At 39.5% G+C, this 21,493-nt stretch overlaps 1 protein-coding gene and 1 long non-coding RNA gene across 8 annotated transcripts in view; one reads left to right on the plus strand and one right to left on the minus strand.

The window, feature by feature from the left end:
• Positions 1–21,493, plus strand: part of DISC1 (DISC1 scaffold protein) — a 164,384-nt gene that overhangs the window by 126,872 nt on the left and 16,019 nt on the right. For all 7 annotated transcript variants that reach the window (XM_080997689.1, XM_080997684.1, XM_080997683.1 and 4 more), the window contains 2 exons: positions 2,691–2,961; positions 21,018–21,134. In XM_080997689.1, the coding sequence (XP_080853815.1) occupies positions 2,691–2,961; positions 21,018–21,134 (388 nt within the window). The remainder of the gene's footprint in view (positions 1–2,690; positions 2,962–21,017; positions 21,135–21,493) is intronic.
• LOC308472727 lies at positions 5,203–14,703 on the minus strand. Its single transcript, XR_013983678.1, has 4 exons — positions 14,244–14,703; positions 13,538–13,633; positions 10,093–10,157; positions 5,203–7,972 (listed from the first exon to the last, which is right to left on the minus strand). It is a non-coding gene; the product is annotated as an uncharacterized lncRNA (long non-coding RNA).

Raw genomic sequence — 21,493 nt, forward strand, 5'->3', positions numbered from 1 at the left:
TCTGAATCCATGTTATGGGTTGTTGGACCGCAATAAAGATTATTATTAATATAACAAAAGTAGTCAAAAATAATAAATAAATCACATCAAAAAGTACACAACCATAACTGAACGATTTTCACACAAATCATAAGATCTAAAAACAATGATATAAAATAACAACCCCCCCAACAGTACCCCAAACAATACTTCAACCCAAGAGTCTGTTCAGCAGCCTCAGCTTTTGTAGCTGGAGTCGGTCAAGACCCTGCTCTCCCAGGCAAGGTGGAATAGTCCAGCAATGCTAGGAGCAGCTCTTCCAGGACTCACAGCCAATTGACTTCTATGATAGAAAAAAGCGTAAGCATGCATAGGGCTGGATACTTATCTACTTGTATGATATTAATGACTGTAGACATTTGGGATAGGGAACATGGAAATCAATTATGCAATAGAGAAATGAAAGCTAAATTTTTAAAAAGTTAGATTATGTAAAAGCAAGGTCCATAAAATTTCCTCTTTGAAAAATTTCTAAGTGTCAGAAGATGGCTACTGTAACATGAGCATGCTGGTGTTAAATTTTCAAAGAAAGTAGGAGTTAAATGTTGAACTTACTTTAAGTTCCAGTTATTACACTTTTAGTGTAATCTCTGGCCTTTACTGACCCACAGACTAAAGCAGATTATAGTAACCATAAAACTAGTAACACACAGCTAAAGAGTTGCATTTTGTTTACCAGTTTCCTACAATTTTATCAACTAATTTGTCCCAGAAATGCTGAGGCATACCTTCGAAAATCAATATTTAATTGTACAGCCGTTATGAAATACATTTATAACAATAGTATTGTGCAGGGTTTTTTGACTCCCAAAATTAATCTCATTATACTAAAGAATATGCTGGGTTAATCTGTTTCCCCCCACTGCTGTATACTTTCATACCACATATACACATACATTTATATCACAAAGCTTTTTACAAGATGATAAAAGAATCCAATTAAAAGTTCTGACAAGTAAACCATTTTTAAGACGAATGCATGCTGTATAATTTAGATCTAATCATCAAAGCCAATTATGAAGCACAATAAAATGTGTTTTGATGCACTGCTTTTCATTCTCATATAACTTCAATTTTTAAAATTTGAAATATTTAAACTATAAGGAATATTGCAGGACAAATAGATGCTCTGGGAAGAATTTTGCTAAAAGTAAATCATATAATGGAAGAAACCTGTACAATAGATTAGACAGCACCAACATCATGCATAAAAACAGGATTTTCTGTGCATATCTTGCATCCCTATTTGCCGCATGTATGCACCTCTCACACACCTGCTCTTGTGAATTAACTTTCATCAACCAGTGGGATCAGCGTGTCAAATAATAGTGAGCAAAGTTTGATGCAAATAACATTTCACTATTGGAAAATTTGAATCCCCTTTTAGTTATTAGCCGATCGGTCAAAATAACTAAGAAACTATGCGCCATTTTACAAGGGAAGTTTATACAAAAACCTTCACCCAGAAGCCTAAAAAGCTTCCTTGAATTGAATCAGACCATGGGTCTCTCTAGCTCAGTGTTATTTTTGCTGACTGGCTGTAGCCTTCCAGGATTTCAGAAAGGGGTCAGAGTTAAATATTTAAGTATTGATCAGCTACAATATAGACAACTAATAAGGGACTCTGCTCAATAATGTCCTCATTTCTGTGGTTCCACTGGGATTAAGTCAGCGATTTGGAGATCTCAAGCTGCATACCAACTTTAAATGAAGGGCCTTACAGACTCACAGTAGCGATGCAGTGGTTCTTTTTCTAAACCATAGTTACTCAACACAGGCAAACCCAAAATAGTATCATCTGAATTCTTCTTGGGGACATATGTTTATTTATATCTGCTTCATATCAGAAAAAGAATTGTACTAAAGAATTGAGAATTACTAAGCCATATAATCAGCATATCCCAAAAGAAAATAAAGCTTAAACAAAGTGTTGGATTGAAACATATAATTGTGTTCCTTGGTTTTAAAGCACTTTGTGTTCATCACAGGTTCAATGTGAGGAAATTAAATTATGCTATAAATAGCAAGTTTGGGCTGCAATCTCATGTACTTCTAAGCTTCCCTAATTCCTGAGTCTGCTGTCCAATGACTCCATGGAGCCAGAAATCTATGGTACTTTCACAGACGCAACTGTGCACAAAACTGCCTAATCCTGCAGATACAGTGTGCACAGAGGGACTCCAGTGTGCACATAGAGCTCTATACAAGCAGGGACTGGCCCATGCTTTGCATACATAGCCCAAGACTGAAGTGAAAGCCCCTGCTTCTGTGTATCACTGGACCACCTCCATTGAGTGGGCAGGAAGAAATTGAATTGGGCCATTTTAGACTACTGTGCAGCTTGATTGGCTACTGTGAATGAATGAGACACAGAACTCTTAAGATAGCTGTAGATTCTGGAGGACAAGCCAGAACCTCCACAACCTAACAAGCAGCAGAGAACATCATCCTATTGCAGGGTCCCCCTTGACATCTATCAGTTACTATTTTGAAAAAAAAAAGAAATTTGCCAAACTGGTTTTTGAGAACTATTATTTTATTTTATCTTGGTAAAAATACAAAACAAAACAAGAGATTCCCAAAGCATTACATAAGAGATGAACTCTTGTCTCCGAAGAAAGTTCTTATTTTCTTTCTGGCTTTTATTTCAGCTGTGGGAGCCAGCTTCTTGAAAGAGTGTGGGAAGTTGACTTAGAGGCCTGTCAACTGTTGATCCGAGGGTTTCAGCTGAAAGAAGGTGGTTGTTGTGTTTCCGAGGGAGAAGAGAGCCAAGCAGATGAAGTGGAGGATACTGCCGATGCCTCTTTGAGCACCAACCGGGAACAATCAAAACACTTTCCAGTTCAAGATTCCAAGTGGAGTACTCTCCAGTGCCCTGTTATCCAAAGCAAACACCAGAGTACACACTGGGAACTGAAAGAGGTATCATGTTGGTTTTTTGCTGTTTGCTTTTCAGTTTGTTTTCCACTGATGTCATTCTTTTCATTTTTGACAGGAGTTTCACTTGGGCTTAAATGTTAGCAGCTCTGGTAAAGAGAAATGTATGCTTGGCGTCTGATGAAGAAGCCCAAAGGGACTGTGTCGCACGTTACCAGTCTCCTGCATAGAAGATCACAGTGCATGGGACAATTCTACTAACCAGTAATCAGTTCCATGTGTTGAGATTTACCAAAGATAGGAAGCAGCTTCAGTGTAGGAGTTAAGAAGTGGTCTTTAGGGCCCAAACTACACATGACAATGATAATTTTTCCTTGAATGAATGTAGAAATAGCCAGCAGAGTCCCCCACACCACCCCTAAGCTGGGATTCTGGGGTGGGAAATATGGAGGCTTGAGCGCTTTGCCTCCACTGCAGTCCTGATTCCCAATTGGAGACCCTGCCCCTGCACTTTGCATGGGGGAGGAAACTTCTCAGTGAAGTGAATGCAAGTCATTTTTGCCCCATGAAAACTGTGGGTGTTGGAGGTCCATTCAGGGACTGCAACAGAAGAGGCGATAAAGCCTCCCTATCTCTTAACCATATCTGGATTTCACCCCCCAAAACACAGTGCCTATTTCTGTAAGAAAAATAGAAGTACAAAAAGAAAGCAGGATGGGCAAAACTGTCTGTTTCAGTTTCTCGCATTCTCATTTTTCCAATCTTAAGTTTAGTTCTCCATACTTCTGCATTAATTTGTGATTATTATTTTTTAAAAAGTCATCATGAAAATCCATCAGCATTTCAATGCATATTTCTCCTAATATAAACAATTTTGCAATGCAATTTAGCCTAAAACAAGTTTGTTTGTGATTTTTAATAATCTATACATTTTATGAATACTACTCTCCAGTAGTATTTGTTCACCTTGCTTGACTAGAGAAATTCATTTCAAAACTTGGAGAAGTGTGGAAGGCTAGGCTTCAGTTCTCATATTATTTTGAAAAGTACAAATTAGGCAGGTTCACTTAGAACAGGCTTCCTCAACCTCAGCCCTCCAGATGTTTTGAGACTACAATTCCCATCATCCCTGACTACTGATCCTGCTAGCTAGGGATGATGGGAGTTGTAGACAAAAAACATTTGGAGTGCCGAGGTTGAGGAAGCCTGACCTAGAATGTACCTCCTTTATCCTATATTAGTATCAGCACTTTCCCTTTTCTCCACCTTCTTGCCTGTGTTTGTGTGAATATATTAAACCCCACATCTAGTAAATGGAGAAAATGCAGAAAATCATAATGGTCATAAATGAATCTGTTTATGTGCCCTTGACACTCTGATGCATGCGTAAGACTTAATTTGAGCCAGGGTTGCTGGTTCTTTATCATGAGAACTACTTTAATCTCCTTTGGCAAGGCACGCCATCTGAGGCCTAAACATTAGTCCTCAGTCATGCAGGCTGCGGCGGCTGCGGGGGGTGGTGGTGATCTGACCTTGCAGTTCTGTGATGGGAGAGAATCGTGAAAGGCAGAGCTAAAATATCTAAAACCAGTGCACAAAACAGAGCTCAGAAAGTCCTTCATCTAGCAAGCCTTCTGTGACACCGCAACCCCCAAATACCAAAGGCAGAAAACATTGTCAGTGTGAAAGACAGCACAAAATAAGCAATGGTGGCTACAGCAAGAGGATCAAGGAGCATGAGGTTCTCATTGCCTATAGTTTCTTCAAAAAAGCAGGCGAGGGAAGAAAGCTAATATACCTGGTTCCAGTGCCAAGCACAGAAGATTGTGACCACTTTCTCAGTGCTGAATAGAATAATTCTCACGAAGTACATCTTTCTCATTAATCTTTCCACTCCATGAAATGGAAGTCCCAAAGCAGTCCATCATCCCTGGCTGTTGGGAACATGCTTTCTTTGTATTTGGTCATACACCACTTAATATTTCTTTGCAGCCACACTCTCCTTCCAAAGATGGATTCTGTGGAGCTGCAGCATTTCATTTTATGGTGTCTCATGAAGCTAGAGGCCATACATAACCTGTATTCTACTGGGGAACATTTGTGTGCCCTGATAGTATGAGTCCTCTAAGAAGTACCACTTCCTTCAAGCTATAGTCTGAATCTATATTATGCTTCATCTCCTAGTAAGGTGGACCTCAACTTACTTTTTCTGCCCAGCAACAGTTCCTTGAATGACACTAAAAGCTCAGGGAGGCCTGAAACATGTTCCAGGTACTAGTTTAATACAGTGGTGCCCCGCAAGACGAATGCCTCGCAAGATGAAAAACTCGCTAGACGAAAGGGTTTTGCGTTTTTTGAGTCGTTCCGCAAGACGAATTTCCCTATGGGCTTGCTTCGCAAGACGAAACGTCTTGCGAGTTCTTGCGAGTTTGTTTCCTTTTTTCTTAAAGCCGCTAAGCCGTTAATAGCCGTTAAGCCGCTAAGCCGTTAATAGCCTCTAAGCCGCTAATAGCCGCTAAGCCGCTAATAGCCGTGCTTCGCAAGACGACAAAACCGCAAGATGAAGAGACTCGCGGAACGGATTAATTTTGTCTTGCGAGGCACCAATGTACTGTTTTGTTCCACAGTCCTTTGTGGTTTGTTAGTATCAAACAGAGAGGGAATGATAACCCAGGACAGTTGAAATTGCCTATTTATCTGTGGAAGTATGTGGTGGAGTCAGGGAGACTGATTTCAGCATTCTAGATTCTGCCTGCCTTTGCAGTAGCTGTTAGCTCCACGGGCAAAAAACATGCACCCGTGTATGATGCATTATCATTAATGGCATTCTGAGAGGCAAGTATTTAGAATCAGATTTACAAATCACTGAGGAAACCGATGATCACAATCTTATCTATCTGATTTGATTCTGTGAGGATTCTGCAGTGTCTTTGTATATTGATAAGCATGGGTAGGAGCGAAAAGGAAACTTCCTCTGTTTTGAGCCTATAGGGTTTATTAGGTTGATATCCAATGATGAACATCGGCACTTTTGCTTTCTCTTTTCCCCTTCCAGCCTTCTGTGCTCCGGCAGTAGCATGCAAAAATTTGTTAAGGAAGATATTGGGAACTGATTAACATTACATCAAGTGATAGAAGTTAGCTGTTCTTTAATTTAGTACTTTAATTATACTTCCAATGACTACTTAATATCCTTTCAATTTCCAGATGTTTACTTCATTACCTGGACCAAACATTGTAAACTGGAACCTATTTTCAGGGAAGACAGTTTTAATTGAGGTTTTCTCATGTAAAATTAGTTTTCCTTCTAGCTTTGATTAAAATTTAATCTTCCTTTCTCAGAAAAGATTGATCATGAAAAGAAACATGTTCTACTTTATATATAATTTGATAATGGATCTAATATATTGTACAAGCCAATTCCTATTGTTCCTAGTTCTTTTAGGGTATTGGCTGTTACATTTATATTAATTTATTGTCTTTATATGCCACCTAGAATATATTTTATGCCTACTTGGAAAGCTTGTAACTTTCTATTGTGGGTGCTGTACTAATGGGTGATATCCAACATTAGTCATACTCAGAGTAGATAGATTAAGATGAATGCATATACCTAAATCCTTGGATTTCAATGGGTCCACTGTGAGCATGGTTTAGTTGCCTATTCACCCAGTTGCTTTAACTTTCTATGGGAATGTATAAATTTATTGTGTAGCATTTGTCCCATATCAGTCTATTTACTTGCGTAGACCATAATCCTTTTAGTTTCACTTGTATTGAATGTTCAGTATTACTCATATTTCTATTCCATTTTCCTCTAGCTTATCTAAAACATAATTACATTATACGTAATGCAGCCTGTAAAAAAGAAATACAGAGAGAATGAAAAACAAAAAGCAACCAGCAATAAACCCCACAAACTGCCCATTGGTGGTGGTGATGACAGTGGCAACAATTACATGCCTCCATCGCCAGCTCTCCTGTATAAAATCAAATACTCAGCTAGTAATCCTCGCTTGTGATACTAGGAATAATAATGAACTTACTTTCCAACTCTATGTAGTAGTATCATCTTAATGCCTCCACACTTTGTGAGAATAATTTTAAGGCAGGCCTGTGGAACAACCCGATTCTACATGCACATTAATCCAATACTAGGACTATTCCTTTTATTTTCTCCTTATATGTCCTTTACTGATTTCATAATTATACAATCAAAATGCCTTTATGGCAGTATATTTATATATTATTTATTTGTGGCATTGTTGTTCCCATGATGATTTCCTTGCTTTGATTATGGTTTTGATCATTAAATTCCTGCTTCTTGCTAATGTACAAAAAACACACAACACACTATCATATTTGTTATGAAGATAAATAAACAAATAAATAAAATCCCCTTTAAAATAAACACCAGCAACCACCGTCCCACCTTTTCCAGACTGCATGCATTTTGAAAGGAAAACCCACAGTTTATACCCGAGGGACCCTGCCATAACTAATTCAGTATTATATTTTGTACTAAGGAATCTGTTTCTGAGTACAAAATGTCTCGTATAGATGACATTTAGTTGCGGTTAACATTTTCCCGAGTCCATGATTAATATTCTAAATATATTCAGTATAATTAACTATCCCTGTTGTAAAAACCCTTGATATTCTGCTTGGTTCTTTTCAGTGCAGTGCTATAAGCAGATGTTTCCAGGAATCTGCACAAGAACTTTGTGATTTCGTGGCCATAAAATATTCATGTTTTGTCTAAATATTTTACAGCCTGGTGAGAAATGTTTTGACTCCTTACCATCCTCACCCTGCCTCTAGCAATGCAGTAATGCAGTACATGAAATACCTGAGAAATGAGGAGGAATGTGCCCATTTTGATAGCCATAAAGGGCATGTGCAACGGATTATGAGGAAATGAATGCATAAACCACAACAATGTAAAGTTGACCTCCTGCTGTATTTTGCACGTAAATATTTTTAAAAGGCACTTTCCATGGAACCTGCGGTGGAACAGAGGAAATCCTTAGAATAGATCTGTCCCTGGATAGAAAACCTAGAGAAAAGGCAGAGAAGGAATATTAGGTATATCATTCACACATAATGCTAAGCCAAACTAGGGATGCAATCAGAACCGCTTTGCTATTCCCAGGTCCTTCTAGCTCAGCATGACATGGCAGCTAAGCCAAGCTTAGCATGTCATCCAAATATGAGGCTGTGCTCAACCTCTCTTCTCCTAAACCATGACCTGCAGCCAAGGTTTGTTGTTGAAGAGTGTTATGCAGTGGCTGCCCCATTGCCCTACTGTTGCCACTTTGCTTGAGTCTGGTGGGATAAAATGGACAAAACTGGAGAAATGTGTGCCAATTGGTATGACGTCGTAATTTGCCTGAGACGTTCCTCTTCCCAATTTAACTCCAGCCCTGTATTATGGCAAAAATCTTGGGCTGGATGTACAACTTACTGAGCATCCAATTCCAAATATCAGTGTGTTTTAGCACTGGGAGGAAGAAGTCTTGTAGCCCCTCCATTTTCTTTTGTTCTAGGTGTATTCTGCGACACCAATAGTGGAATCAATCTGAAACATCCACACACCATTCCACTTTATTAGTTGTTCTGTGATGCTTCTCTAGTGTTACATTTTTTCCATCAGGAAAGGCACTCTCACACTATTCAGCAACAATAGCAAACCACCCCCTGCCACATTTGTGTTATGAAAGGTCACAGGATGTTAGCAGGAAACTATGGGACATGTACTTATTGCAAACGAAGCAGTCTGGCCACCCTGATACCATTGTGAGCACAAATCATAATGAATGATAAATAAGAAGGATGACCCTTACTCTTCTGGTGCTTCCTCAGTGCTATAAAACATGAAAGGGGGGGGGGGAGTTGCTGATCTAGATGCTTAACTAAACTTTACCTCTCCATGCTGCTTGAAAGTACTTCCAAGTTCTAAGGAAATGGAGTATGTGAAATTGTCCAATACTTTTGCTGCTTGCATAACTCTGAAATTAAGACAGGAGCCTTAACTTGCAATTACATTGTTTTTGTTGCATGTGTGAATTTGTAAGAGCCTCAGCTCTTCCCTTAAACCAAACATATTTCTTTGTGTATAGGATATTCTTACATTTATAGATGTTCTATGAGATTTTACTTTCAATTTGTCAATATTTTCATAGCACTCTGTTACTATGTGGGGTTTTCCCATTGTGAATCTTGGATTTCACAATGAGGCATGATACTGCATAGTGTTGGCTTATAGTCTTGTACCACCTTTATTCCAATATCTCTGAGTCTTAACCTACTTGGAAAACTGCTTCTTAATTGTAATCTACTCCTTATAATTTAAGCAATTTACACAACAGCAGTCCATCTGGTGCCAAAAAGTCTGTCCACAGTATCTGAGTGACGTTTCCACCTGCTTAGTGGAGTTTTTTTGGGTTTTTTGCTGCCCTGTCAGATTGTCTTTTTAATTTTCATGTTACTGTACTAAAAAAAAGTTCACATTTCTTACAGTCTAACAACTGAATGAAGTAAGCCACATGCCACAGAAGAATCAGCACTTCATTAGCTGGCTTTTTTTAGGACAGAATGGTGGAAATGCATTTTCAGTTCCTGAAACATGGGCTCAAGCAGGCCTGGCGTCTTTTAAAGGCTTTGACATGACTGCCATTCCTTCTTCAAAGAAAACTGCATTGCATATTGCAGTGCTTAGTGGCTATTAGCTAGTTGTAGTGCTTTTGTCAGCAGACTATGGCACATTCCTGTAGATTAAAATAGCCCTTAGTCCAGGGACTTGATACACAGAGTATAAAGGGCAAAGCATTTAAAAAATCCCTGCACTTTTATTTTTACTTTAATTAAATTTCATATTTATAGAACACCAAATAATTGGTGCTACATTTATTGCTTGCTTAAATGTCAACATTGAGCATTAGTGAAGGTCAGTATCTAAATATGATTTCAATACCCGTAATCCTGTATTGTAGAGGGATTTGGTAAGAAGGCACTTGACTTGCACTGAGAACTAGCTGGAAAGCTAGACTGCTCTCAAAGTTACATCACAGATAGACTGCTCTCAAAGTTACATCACAGATAGACTGCTATTATTACCACTTTTTCTCACTACACTGAGAGCCTGCTGGATGTCAGGCACCACCATCACAACTGTACCTTTTTGACTTTATCATTGGGATGCATTTAATTTCTCTTTTATTGATTTACTTCTGCCATGTGTGCTAAAAATAAACACAGGAAAGGAAAAGGGGATTGGAAACTTTCAGTACTTTAAGCTGTCTGGAATATAACTATTTCTGTTACTTACAAGCTGGAGTTTTGCACTGGTCTAGGTTTCTTTTTTCTAATTTAGTCTAATTGAAATGCCTAGGAATCATATTCTAAATTCTGGGCCTCATATTTGTAAAAGCAGGGTCCCCTGCTTTCATGAGCAGCAGTACATCTCTGCATGATGGAAGGAATCAGTAGGATTAACCCTTAAACACAGTGGCGTAGCGTGGGTTGTCAGCACCCGGGGCAAGGCAAGTAATTTGCGCCCCCTAACCCGGTAGGGGCAGAGAGCTGCGAGTGCGAGCGCCCCCCCCAGATGTTGCGCCTGGTGCGGCCGGCCCCCCCTGCACCCCCCACGCTACGCCACTGCTTAAACAAACGTGGTTCATGGAAGTCTTCTGGCCCATTTCCATTGCATTCCCATCTTCTCAGTGTTTTAGCATACAGTTATGAGGTTCATGAAACACTGCTAGAAATGCAGGAAAGTTTTCTTTCAAGACATCCTCAGACAAGCATTAGGAAACCAACCAAACAGACAAAATCAGCCTGTTGTGGCCCTGCATTCATTTGGAATAGCTCTGCTGTCTTATATAGCCCAAATTCCATTTTAGGAATTGGCAAAGGCTATAACCCAGTCTATCAGAATTGGAATGAGGGTTTGTGTGTTGTCTGTCTCTCTGTCTCCCCTTCTGAAATTCCATTTCACATGTTAACTCAGTTTTCACAGCTTAAGTGCATGACATTATTCCGACCTTGTCTAGCTCAAATTGGCCCAGGAATCTGGAGGTGGAAGCATGACTCTGTTAAGAAAGTGGAGCTCCCTGATTAGCTTTTAACAAACCCTGCCTATTATGGGATGGATGGATATTGTTTGTCCAATACTGAAAGCCATAGGTTCTTAAAAAGAGGAGTGTTTGGGAATATTACTCTTCTGTTCCTTCTGTTCTTACATTTGTTGGTCAACATTTGGCTAAGTTGGAGAGCTGAGAAGCCTTATATTCAAAGCCGTCTAGGGGATTCTGGTGACATCCCTTAATCATACTCCAAGCAAACTCATTGAAATCAGTGCACCTCCTTGTGAGCATGACTGATGTTGGATATCATCTTTTGAAACAGAACCCATATATAAATCTTAAGTCCTCCTTAGTACTATTTTCAAACCAGGAAAATGAAGTAAGGTGTCTGCCTAAATAATACAATATGCTGCTATTTTTACCCTATTTTGACTGCTCCTATAATAAACCACTTCTTTTTCAGAGGAGTTATTTCTAAACAGGTTATTAGTTCTTCATCCTTAATTTATGAAGGGGCCTGCCGAAGATATCCTAGTTTTTAAAAAGGCCTGATTGGGGATTTTGTATCTAGGAGTGCCTTTTTCCTTGATAGAACAAACTAGCAGCAGGTGTTGAAAGATAGTCCTTGCTAACATATTTAAAAATATTCTGTGCCTTGAAAATGGGGGGGGGGGGCAGGGGTGGTGGCAGTGGTTGCTCCATGCAGATGCACCTGGGAATTTAAATATAATTTTACAGAGGTAGAAAAGAGGGTTAAAAATCCTGGAAAAATCCCATGTGATATGATGGGTTGAGGATATTACCATAGTGCCAAGGTGGATGGGTCCCTCCCAACTATACAATTCTATGAAGTAAGATAGTCCAACTGCCCACCCCCAGAACTGATGCCTACCCACCTATCCCTGCTTGTTTTGTACTCTTTACCTCATCTCCTCAGCTGCTTCTCTTTCAGCTTCCCTAGAGCCAGTGCAGGATTGTGACATTAACTTTACTTAAAAGGATAAAATGCTACCTACATCACTGCTGCCAAACCGCAATGTTGATCCTTGTTGGCCTGGTTCTCAAACTCTTTTCTCTTGGCCATACTTTCAGAATAAAAATTTGCTCACACCACACTCAATTTTTAATTGATATGAAATACATTGGAAAACAGAAAGAAACAACTCCCAGTAGTGCTTGATTTTGAAAAGATATATTCTGCAAATAAAAAAATATATTATTTTGATACTATACTATACTACACTGAAATGTTTAAATGTTTATTTGATTGTCCTTGAATCTTCCTGCCACACCCTTTGAGAACTGCTGTCCTGGGGGATTAGCAGGATCCATAGAGGCATCACCACAGTTATTGAGCCAAACTGGCAGCAACAGCTCTGAACACCTGACCTAGTTACTTCTTTGAAGGTACTCTTCTTGCCACCACCATCACTTCCATCTTGGTGCCAGTGTTGCTGCCAGAAGTGACATCTAGAAACTTCAGATGGGATTCAGATTTTAATATGATTTTTTTCTTTGAGTGCCTTCTTTGTCCCAATGATAGTAATACTGGATGAATGGTGCAAGTTGGTATTTCTTAATTGGTTTTGTTGTGTCCCCATTTTGGTTATGTGTGTGATACCCCTTTGAACAGGGTGACATACATTGCTTTCAACAAGATGTTTTCATAAACAAAGAGATTAGATTTTACAGACTTCAGCCATAGCTCTCTCTTATTCCTGCATTGTCCCACTGACGTTGAGATTAATTTGGAGTAAGTGGTTTGAAAAGATTAGCTTAGACCTCAAATAGGTCTGAAAGAAGGAAGTAGACTGAGAAAAATAAGTGAGGCATATTCTGTTGTATGCATTGGATTGTTAGATGATAAACCCAACAATCATACAGATTTGCAATGGCATTTTTTTGCATATTGCGATTCACCAGATGTAGGATGATTAAGGTTGATCTGGAGATCAGTGTATGTGTGCAATATTTTACTTCCACAGTAGCATGCATTTCTCATGCTAGATCAAAATATATACCCTATCTGCAGCAGTTGTTGAAATTAGTGGTGTTTGCCAATATGTCTCTTTATTGGTTTTGCTAAATTGCTTTTATTTTTGTACATTTGAATGTGCCACAAAGCCACCTTGAGTCATGGAGGGGCAGGTAAAAACAAAAAATAATTTTTGTGTACAGGTTGCTTAAATCCCCTTGACTTCAGTGTGAATGAACATGGACCTTGTTACCTAAATTCACAAATGCTAAAAAAAACCATACCAAGTTAGTAGTTTGGCCATCAGGATAATATTAATTTCACTGATTCTTGGGAGACACAGGAGTGTCAATATGAAATAACTCTTTCACTGAGCAATACAAATTTTAGCTGACTGGCAGAATATAAATTCACAACTTTCCCATTACCCAATCTGATCGCCTACCCATGTGAACAGTGGCTCATTCACGTACAACATGGAAAAATATAATAGGGCAGAAACACTTTTAAGGTAAGGGTTTTTCAGTTGTGTCAGAAAGTGAATAGAAGAGAAACAGTGTACCTTGCTTCCGCGATGACATAAATGTGCTCATGAAGCCTGCTGAAGCTCAAGGGAGTTGTCGCCACAGTCCCATAAGCAGCAAGATAATAGAAACACCTGTTATTGGAAAAGAATGATAACAACAGTTTGTGGATGGTGTCCAGCTATCTGCCACTGGCAGTTGCCAAGGGAGCAGGGTGGCGTAAGGTAACAGGGGAGGTAACATATGGTCTCCGAGCAAAAAAAAATCAAACCTGCCCAGTAAAACTGGTACCCATCTGTGGTGCTCACAGAAAACAGCAGGACAGCTCAGGAGCCTAAAGGGACCTATCATGTCACTATACCACAAAACAAATCAGACTGTCAAACAGCGGTACATGCAGCGCTGAACTAAGAGTCACAAGGATGTTTCAGCAGAGTCAAAGAGAAGGTCACCACTGATATTATGAACTTGTAGAAACGTCCTCATCTATCTAAAGCACTTTTCATAACAAAGCAGAACTTCTTAAAGTTAAATCTGAACCACAATATAGGTTGATGAATTCTTACGCTGCTAGTTCACTTAATGTATTACTGTATTGTTACTGGCCACAGATAAAGACAGGATCTGAATGGAAATTTCTTGAATGAACCACTAAAAAAATTCTCCTATTCACAAAATTGTCCTGCTCATTATATATGTGGTATATGAACAGAATAACTGAATAAATTGGTGACATCAACAAACTTTTTGAAGATCCAAATACACAACGTTGTGACAGAAATGCTTTTGTGCTTTGGTTAACATTTTTACGTTGGGCATAGATATACCAGTGAAAAAACGGGGGAGTTTGCAGAGTTTTCTGTACAGAAAACTGTGCTTCTTTGATAAATCAAGCTGTAACATTCCTTAAGGCAAAACATGATGAAGTCTGGAAAGGGGAAAAGGTGGAAATGCTTCCAGTTAAAACTTAATTTGAGCCTCGTATTTAAAGCAGAAGTTCCTTAAACCTCAGTTGTGATTCATCCAAGAAAGAAATGTGTGGCATAACAGTCCACACATAAACTTGTTCCCTTGCCCTTCCCTGCCCGAACCCTTGTTCCTTCTTCCCACCACTCTTGCCAGGAAACCATGCATTTTGGAAACTTGAAGTTTGCACCAAAATTTTAGTACTTTGGAGCAGGGTGTTTGATTACCTGCATCTAGTTTGAGCACAAGAAAGGAAGAATTCAAGTACCCATAAAAAATATGGGTAGGCCTTTGCAACTGAGAAGCTGCTTTGAATAGGCATGCAAGCTGTGTGAGTGTCCCAATATATATTATGCTGATGGCAGAATTACAAATAGTCATTTTAGGAAAATACAGTGGAGATCATTGAGATTGTTTCTCATCAGAGGCAGCATATGCTGCATGTGAAAAAGAAAAAAATGGGAATGCCCACTTCACAGTGGGAAGCAGAGAGCATCTTGCTGTTGTCACCGGCAAAAATCTCCCAGTGGTTGCCTGCAGTTTATAGTAGAAAGGAGAATACTTTGTCAAACCCAGACCACTGGAAGCTAGACTTCCCATAAAATCAAATTCTCAGCTTTCTCGTGGCAAGCCAGACTCCCCCCTAGCAAGCTGCTTCCAGTTTCCCCAAAATGCTGTCAGCACAGAAATATTTTTTTAATGAACTGAACAAGATTGGAACTGCTTCCAGAGCGACAGATAGTTGCTTGCAGCAGTGGGCCAACCTGCCAGCTCCAGCATTGCAGTCTGGTTAATGCATTGAGCTTGGAGGCAAGGGGCCATTCTCTTCTTTCTTACCAGATACACACTCCATGCTTCTCAGTGGCCGCCAAGCAACATTCCAACCAAGAAGTGTTTAAAATAGTTTCTGTGTCACTGGCAGTGTTTTGCCTGCCTCCATATATGTGTCAGATAAAAATATTAGCAGTGACATTAATAGGCAAGGAAGATGCTGAGAGGCATTTCTCTCCATTTTTTAAAAGTTAAAATGAGCCACTATCCTTTTACTATCACTTTTTTTTTATTTAGAGAAAATTGTGAGATTCTGAAATCATGTGAAACATGATTAGAGGTTACAGATAGGTAGCCGTGTTGGTCATGCGGCTCAATGTGGTGCCTTCCATGGTTCTAGTTACAGATAGGTAGCCGTGTTGGTCAGTGAGTAATAGTCGTCAGCAGGCTCATCCCAGCTATCTGCCAATCTCACATTCCCACCACCCTTCTGAGTAATAGTCGTCAGCAGGCTCATCCCAGCTATCTGCCAATCTCACATTCCCACCACCCTTCTGAGTAATACCCCTCCCCACCTTCTCACTATATAGAAGGATCTGGCAACTTCTGTTTCAGTGTATCTGAAGAAGTGTGCTTGCACACGAAAGCTCATACCAAGAACTAACTTAGTTGGTCTTAAAGGTGCTACTGGAAGGATTTTTTTTATTATGATTAGAGGTGTTACCCAGTTAATTGTACGACTTTTGATTATATCTGTGTAAATTACTAAAGCCAGCTGTTGCTGATCCCTTCCAGATGGGTGACTACAACACCCATCAGCACCAGCCAGCGGCAATGGCTGTAAACAGTCATTCTGGATGGGGGAAAAACATTGTCTGGGTTTTGGTTTTAAATGATGCATGTATGTTTCATAGAAAGCACCATCCTCTACATAAGAAAGATGGGACACTTGCCTTTTCTAAGATAGCACCTCCCACCTGCAGTTTATGTAACAGTTCTATTTAAAAATAACATTTTTAAAAAATCTGCTATTCCTATACCATGGCAATTTCTTAGTTATGAACAGCCTGCTGGATCAGGCCCATGGCCCATCTAGTCCAGCATCCTGTTCTCACAGTGGCCAACCAGGTGCCTGTGGGAAACCTGCAAGCAGGATCTAAGTGCAACAGTACACTGTGGTTTCTGACAACTGGTATTCTGAAGCTTACTGCCTCCACCTGTAGAGGCACAGCATAGCCATCATGGCTAGCAGCCACTGATAGCATTATCCTTCAGAAATTTGTCTAATGCTGTTCTAAAGCCATCTCAGTTGATGATGGTAGCCATCATTGCTTCCTGTGGGAGCAAGTTCTGTAGTTCTGTAACTAAGTGCAGGGAACAAGACCATAAACCCAGCAAGTTTAAAACCCACAGCAAACCAGCAATACAAGATGTCATCATCATCAACATCATCATCTAAAAAGGAACAAAAAATTGACTTTTAAGGTAAAAAGAGGGAAAGAGAACAAACCAAGCAAGAGCAGGAATCTTGCACAATTCCTTGTTCTGCTCTAATCCTAATCAGAAAACAACATGTAAGCCCCAAAACTCAAAAGAGAGACAAAACAAATGGTGCTACTTTTATATTACAGGGTTCCGCTAGTGTACTCAGATTCATATTTTTCCTCAGTCAATTCTGTCTGCAGTAGATTAGGCTGAGAGGTATTGACTTGCCCTAGACCATGCAGAAAATGTAATGGCATAGGGATTTGAATGTAGGTTTTCCTCAGCAAAGAACTCTAGTTTTTAGGTTCCAGCATGGCTCTTCCAGAACCTAGCACCTGTGCATGTGTGCAGTGAAATTCAGTTCTACTGAATGACATTCTGGAACCTACCAGGCCTGCAGAGTCTTACAGTTCATGTCAGGATCTCAAATCCGGTAACAGAAATTAATCAAAATTGTAATTATTTGGAGAATGTCTTCTCGCCAGCAAAAAGCAAGATGAGCAACAAGCAAGGGCAGGAAGTGTCCTTAAGATGCTTCACAGTGTTTGGCTGGCTGTAGAAAGGAGTCTTTTCCCTACCTCTGAATGCCAACAATAGTAGAAGAAAGCTTGATTCCATAGATTTGCTCATCAAGACATTAATATGCATTTTCCCTTTTAAAGGTGTGTCCATATAGCGTGGCTATCATCCATGGAGGAGTTTATTTTGGGGGGTTTTATGCCAGCCAAATGGTACCTGTGTACGTTTTGTACTCTGACCTTATCTGTGAGCTTGCTAGATTAGGAAAATGCAGACAGTGTATGACTGCCACAGTTGATATAAATGCATGACACTGATTTGCTAAACCCTGCACCATATTGGTTTTTCTTATCAGGTATTGGTTCCATTTGGATAAATAGCCACAGGCACAAGCCTTAGATCAGAGGTCAGCAACCCTTTTCAGCCGTGGGCCAGTCCACTGTCCCTCAGACCATGTGGGGGGCCGGAATATTTTTTTTTTTGGGGGGGGAATGAACGACTTCCTATGCCCCACAAATAACCCAGAGATGCATTTTAAATAAAAGCACACATTCTACTCATGTAAAAACACACTGATTCCCGGACGGGATTGAAAAGGTGATTGGGCTGCATCCGGCCCTCGGGCCTTAGGTTGCCTACCCCTGCCTTAGATTCAGCTATAGAAAAAAATTCTCAGGAGATTCTCAGTCCTTTGCACTTCTTAGACTGATAACCAACAGCTCCCACCCAGATTACAAAGATTTGCATCTTGGGCTGTTTTCGCAATACACATATCAAAATGCAAAGTTAGAACAGCCCCATGGTTGTGTTACTCACACTGCTTAGTACAAAAGCAGAAAGCCAGTAGGATACAGCAGGAGCAGGAAAAGCACAGGAAAAGCAAAGTAGCAGAACCACAGTACTTGAATTAATCTTTTAGAGTGGTAGATATCCTTATATTAGTCTCAAGTTTAGGGACTATTCTCAAATACTGATATTTTTTGTTTTGCTTTGGTGGGCATGCATTTTGCCTCAGCTTTATTGCTGAGGATAGCAGAGGATTTAAAAATCACTTAATTTCCACACCACCTGTTTTCAAATCAGCCTTGTGAAGTCTCTTGCATGGTCACAGCAGGAATCTGACCTATAGCCTAATATATTAATGGCAGGGCACTTTAATCAGATTCAGCTAAGCTACTCAATAAACCAGCACTTTGAAGTTACAACTTTTTTCATCTTCTTATAGAAAACACGCCCCCCTTACGTGTTTTGAATTGCCTGAGCATTACCCTGTTGTAGCAAAAACAGCAGAGTCCACGTTGCACTTTAAAGACTCACATGTTTATTGTGGCATCAGCTTGTGATTTGAACTGTGATTGTCTACTTGGACGAAGTTTGCCGAGTGGTTATTATTATATATTTCATGAGATTTATGCAAACAAACCTCAAACCAGTTTACAGAAAGATAAGACAATAAAACCAAGCAAAATTTACAGCCATACTTTAAAACTCACAAAAATGAAAACAATAATACAGATTAAAATTACCACAACTTTCCAAGCATCTGGGTAGGCTTATCTAAACAAGAATGTTGCCCAAAAGAACCTGCTTAATCTCAATAGGCAGGTTAGTTTTAGGGAAGATGTTTTTCATCACTTTCATTCATGAATTTGGATCTGCATTTATGAGTTTATGTGCTATAACTGGAAGTTTCCCCAACCAAAATCAGTTAGTTAGTTCAAAGAGAGCCAGTGTGATGTAGTGGTTCAGTATTGGACTAGGACCTGGGAAACCAGCATTGAAATCCCTGCTTAGCCATGAAACTTTGTGGGTGACCTTGGGACAGTCAGTCTCTCAGCTTAACCTACCTCACAGGGTTGTTGTGAGGATAAAATAGTGAGGAAGACGAATGCCACCTTGAGCTCCTTGGAGGAATGATGGCATATAAATGCAATAAATAAGTAATAAATTTGGATACAGCCTGTCATAAATATGTGACTATTGGATAATCACTCTCCTTATTTCATACTGTGGAGCAAAACTCACTCCCAGTTAAGAAGAGGAGCCCATCCAAATCTTTAACTTCAAAAAAGAAAAAAGAAAAAAAAAGAATAGTGAGCATCTAGAATAAAATTGTTTTCTTCAGATAGATGCGCCAGTTGGTAATCAGGACTTTAAGGAATCTTCAGTGCAAGAAAATAAATGATTTCGTGACTGATCTCCCTGCAAGCCTGCCAAATAGTAAATAAAAATGGTTTTTTTAAATGTTGCTGCCCTGTCTTCTTGTATGCGGGTCACTAAGGTATTTTCTAATAGCTTTCCAATCTTGTAAATTGCTCGGGTGTTTTTTCTCTCCCTAAGATATGCAGGATCCTGCTGGGTATTGAATAACAATCTAACAGCTTGATGGATGACTTGTTCTTCATCCATACAGCCACAAGGACATTTATAGCCAATATATGGCATCGCTTAGTATGGCTGCCTGTGGTTTTAAAAGCTCATGGCATATTGATCCCTGGTGTAAACTTACTATTTTCCGTAAAGTTTTGCAACGAAGCATCTGGACAAGTGGGATTATTGTAAAGTTGTACAGAATCCATTTGTGGGAATTAGACTGCTGAATATCTTGCTTGTGTCTATTGATACTTTCAACAGAATATGAAGATGCCTATCTCTTCCTTCTATCTATCATCTATCTATCTATATCTATCTATATCTATCTATCTATCTATCTATCATCTATCTATCTATCTATCTATCTATCTATCTATCATTTATTTATTTATAATGAAGAATGTTTAATTCATAGACTGCTTAATGCCTAGGCCACTTCTAAGTGGCTTACAAAGCATTAAAACTAATTGCATAACATTGTTAAACTATGAAATAAGTAAAATACACAATAAGTAAAATACACAACAAAACAATCCCATTCAAATATAAAGCACCATGATTAAAATGTGCAGCAAAACAATCCAATTAAAACAGCATAGCAATTGAAATGAGAGACTCAGGTGAAGAGAATGTCTGTGTGAACAGGCACTCTTCAAAAGCCATTGGAATGCCAATACAAATTGGGACCACTCATATTTCAGTAACGCCACCAGTGAAAAATCCCATCCTCACCTCATCACAAATTGATAATCATCAGGTTGTGATAAGACTAACCAGGTTTCATTTGTTGCAGTACAGCCCTAAAGTCCACATACTGCACATCACAGTACAGTGGTACCTCGGGTTACATAGGCTTCAGGTTACATACTCTTCAGGTTACAGACTCCACTAACCCAGAAATAGTACCTCGGATTAAGAACTTTCCTTCAGGATGAGAACAGAAATCGTGCTCCGGCGGCGCGGCAGCAGCAGGAGGCCCCATTAGCTAAAGTGGTGCTTCAGGTTAAGAACAGTTTCAGGTTAAGAACAGACCTCCAGAATGAATTAAGTTCTTAACCCGAGGTACCACTGTAGTCTAAATTGGTACCCTGATGGATACATGTTGCTTCCCATCCCACCCATGCTGATTCTTAACTGTGCATTATCAGTAGTCAAGCTGTTTACTTAAAAAATGAACAGTAACAGAAATTAAAGAGAAGGATTACTTTTGTCCTTAGAATAGGCCCCACACTCCCTACTTTATACATGGCTATGGCAGACATGAATTTAAAGTGAAAGGTCAGTTGCTGAGTTTGTTCCAGTGTAACAAAATATCGTACCCCGAATTCATATGATCTTCAAGGATGCTAATGTGCAGCCAAAAACGCAAACACTTTCTTGTAATATTTTTCCCCCTTCTTGTAGGAATTTCATATACTTACAGCAGAACTTGACGACAAATGTGAAAAAATAAGTGAGAAGCTGATGCACCTGGAAGATCAACTTCAAACAGCGCTCTGCAGCTGTGATGAAGACCTTGTTCATATCCTTTTTTTGATAGTCTGCCTTTGATGCTCCAGCTAAAGAATTAGCTTTTATCAGCACAGTCCTGAAATTAGCATTGTGTGAATCCTACTTAAGAGAACTAGGTTATAATAGAACTTTGTTCCTTGGAAACCTGAACTAGGAAATAATAATCAGTAATTCAACCATGATGACTTGGACTGATGGGTGATTTACTGGGAACCTTGTGGGATATCCACCAATCTCCTTCCACTCTGGACTAAGGGAGGATGAGTTCCAGGTCAGGCTATGAGCCTAGATAATGTAGCTTGAACACAAACAGGTGCCACAGGTTTGTCCACTGAAAGTGCATCTATAAAAGTCTTTTTGAGGAAATG

The sequence above is a fragment of the Podarcis pityusensis genome (genome assembly GCF_964106645.2).
Source record: "Podarcis pityusensis genome assembly, chromosome: 3".
Lineage (NCBI taxonomy): Eukaryota > Metazoa > Chordata > Lepidosauria > Squamata > Lacertidae > Podarcis > Podarcis pityusensis.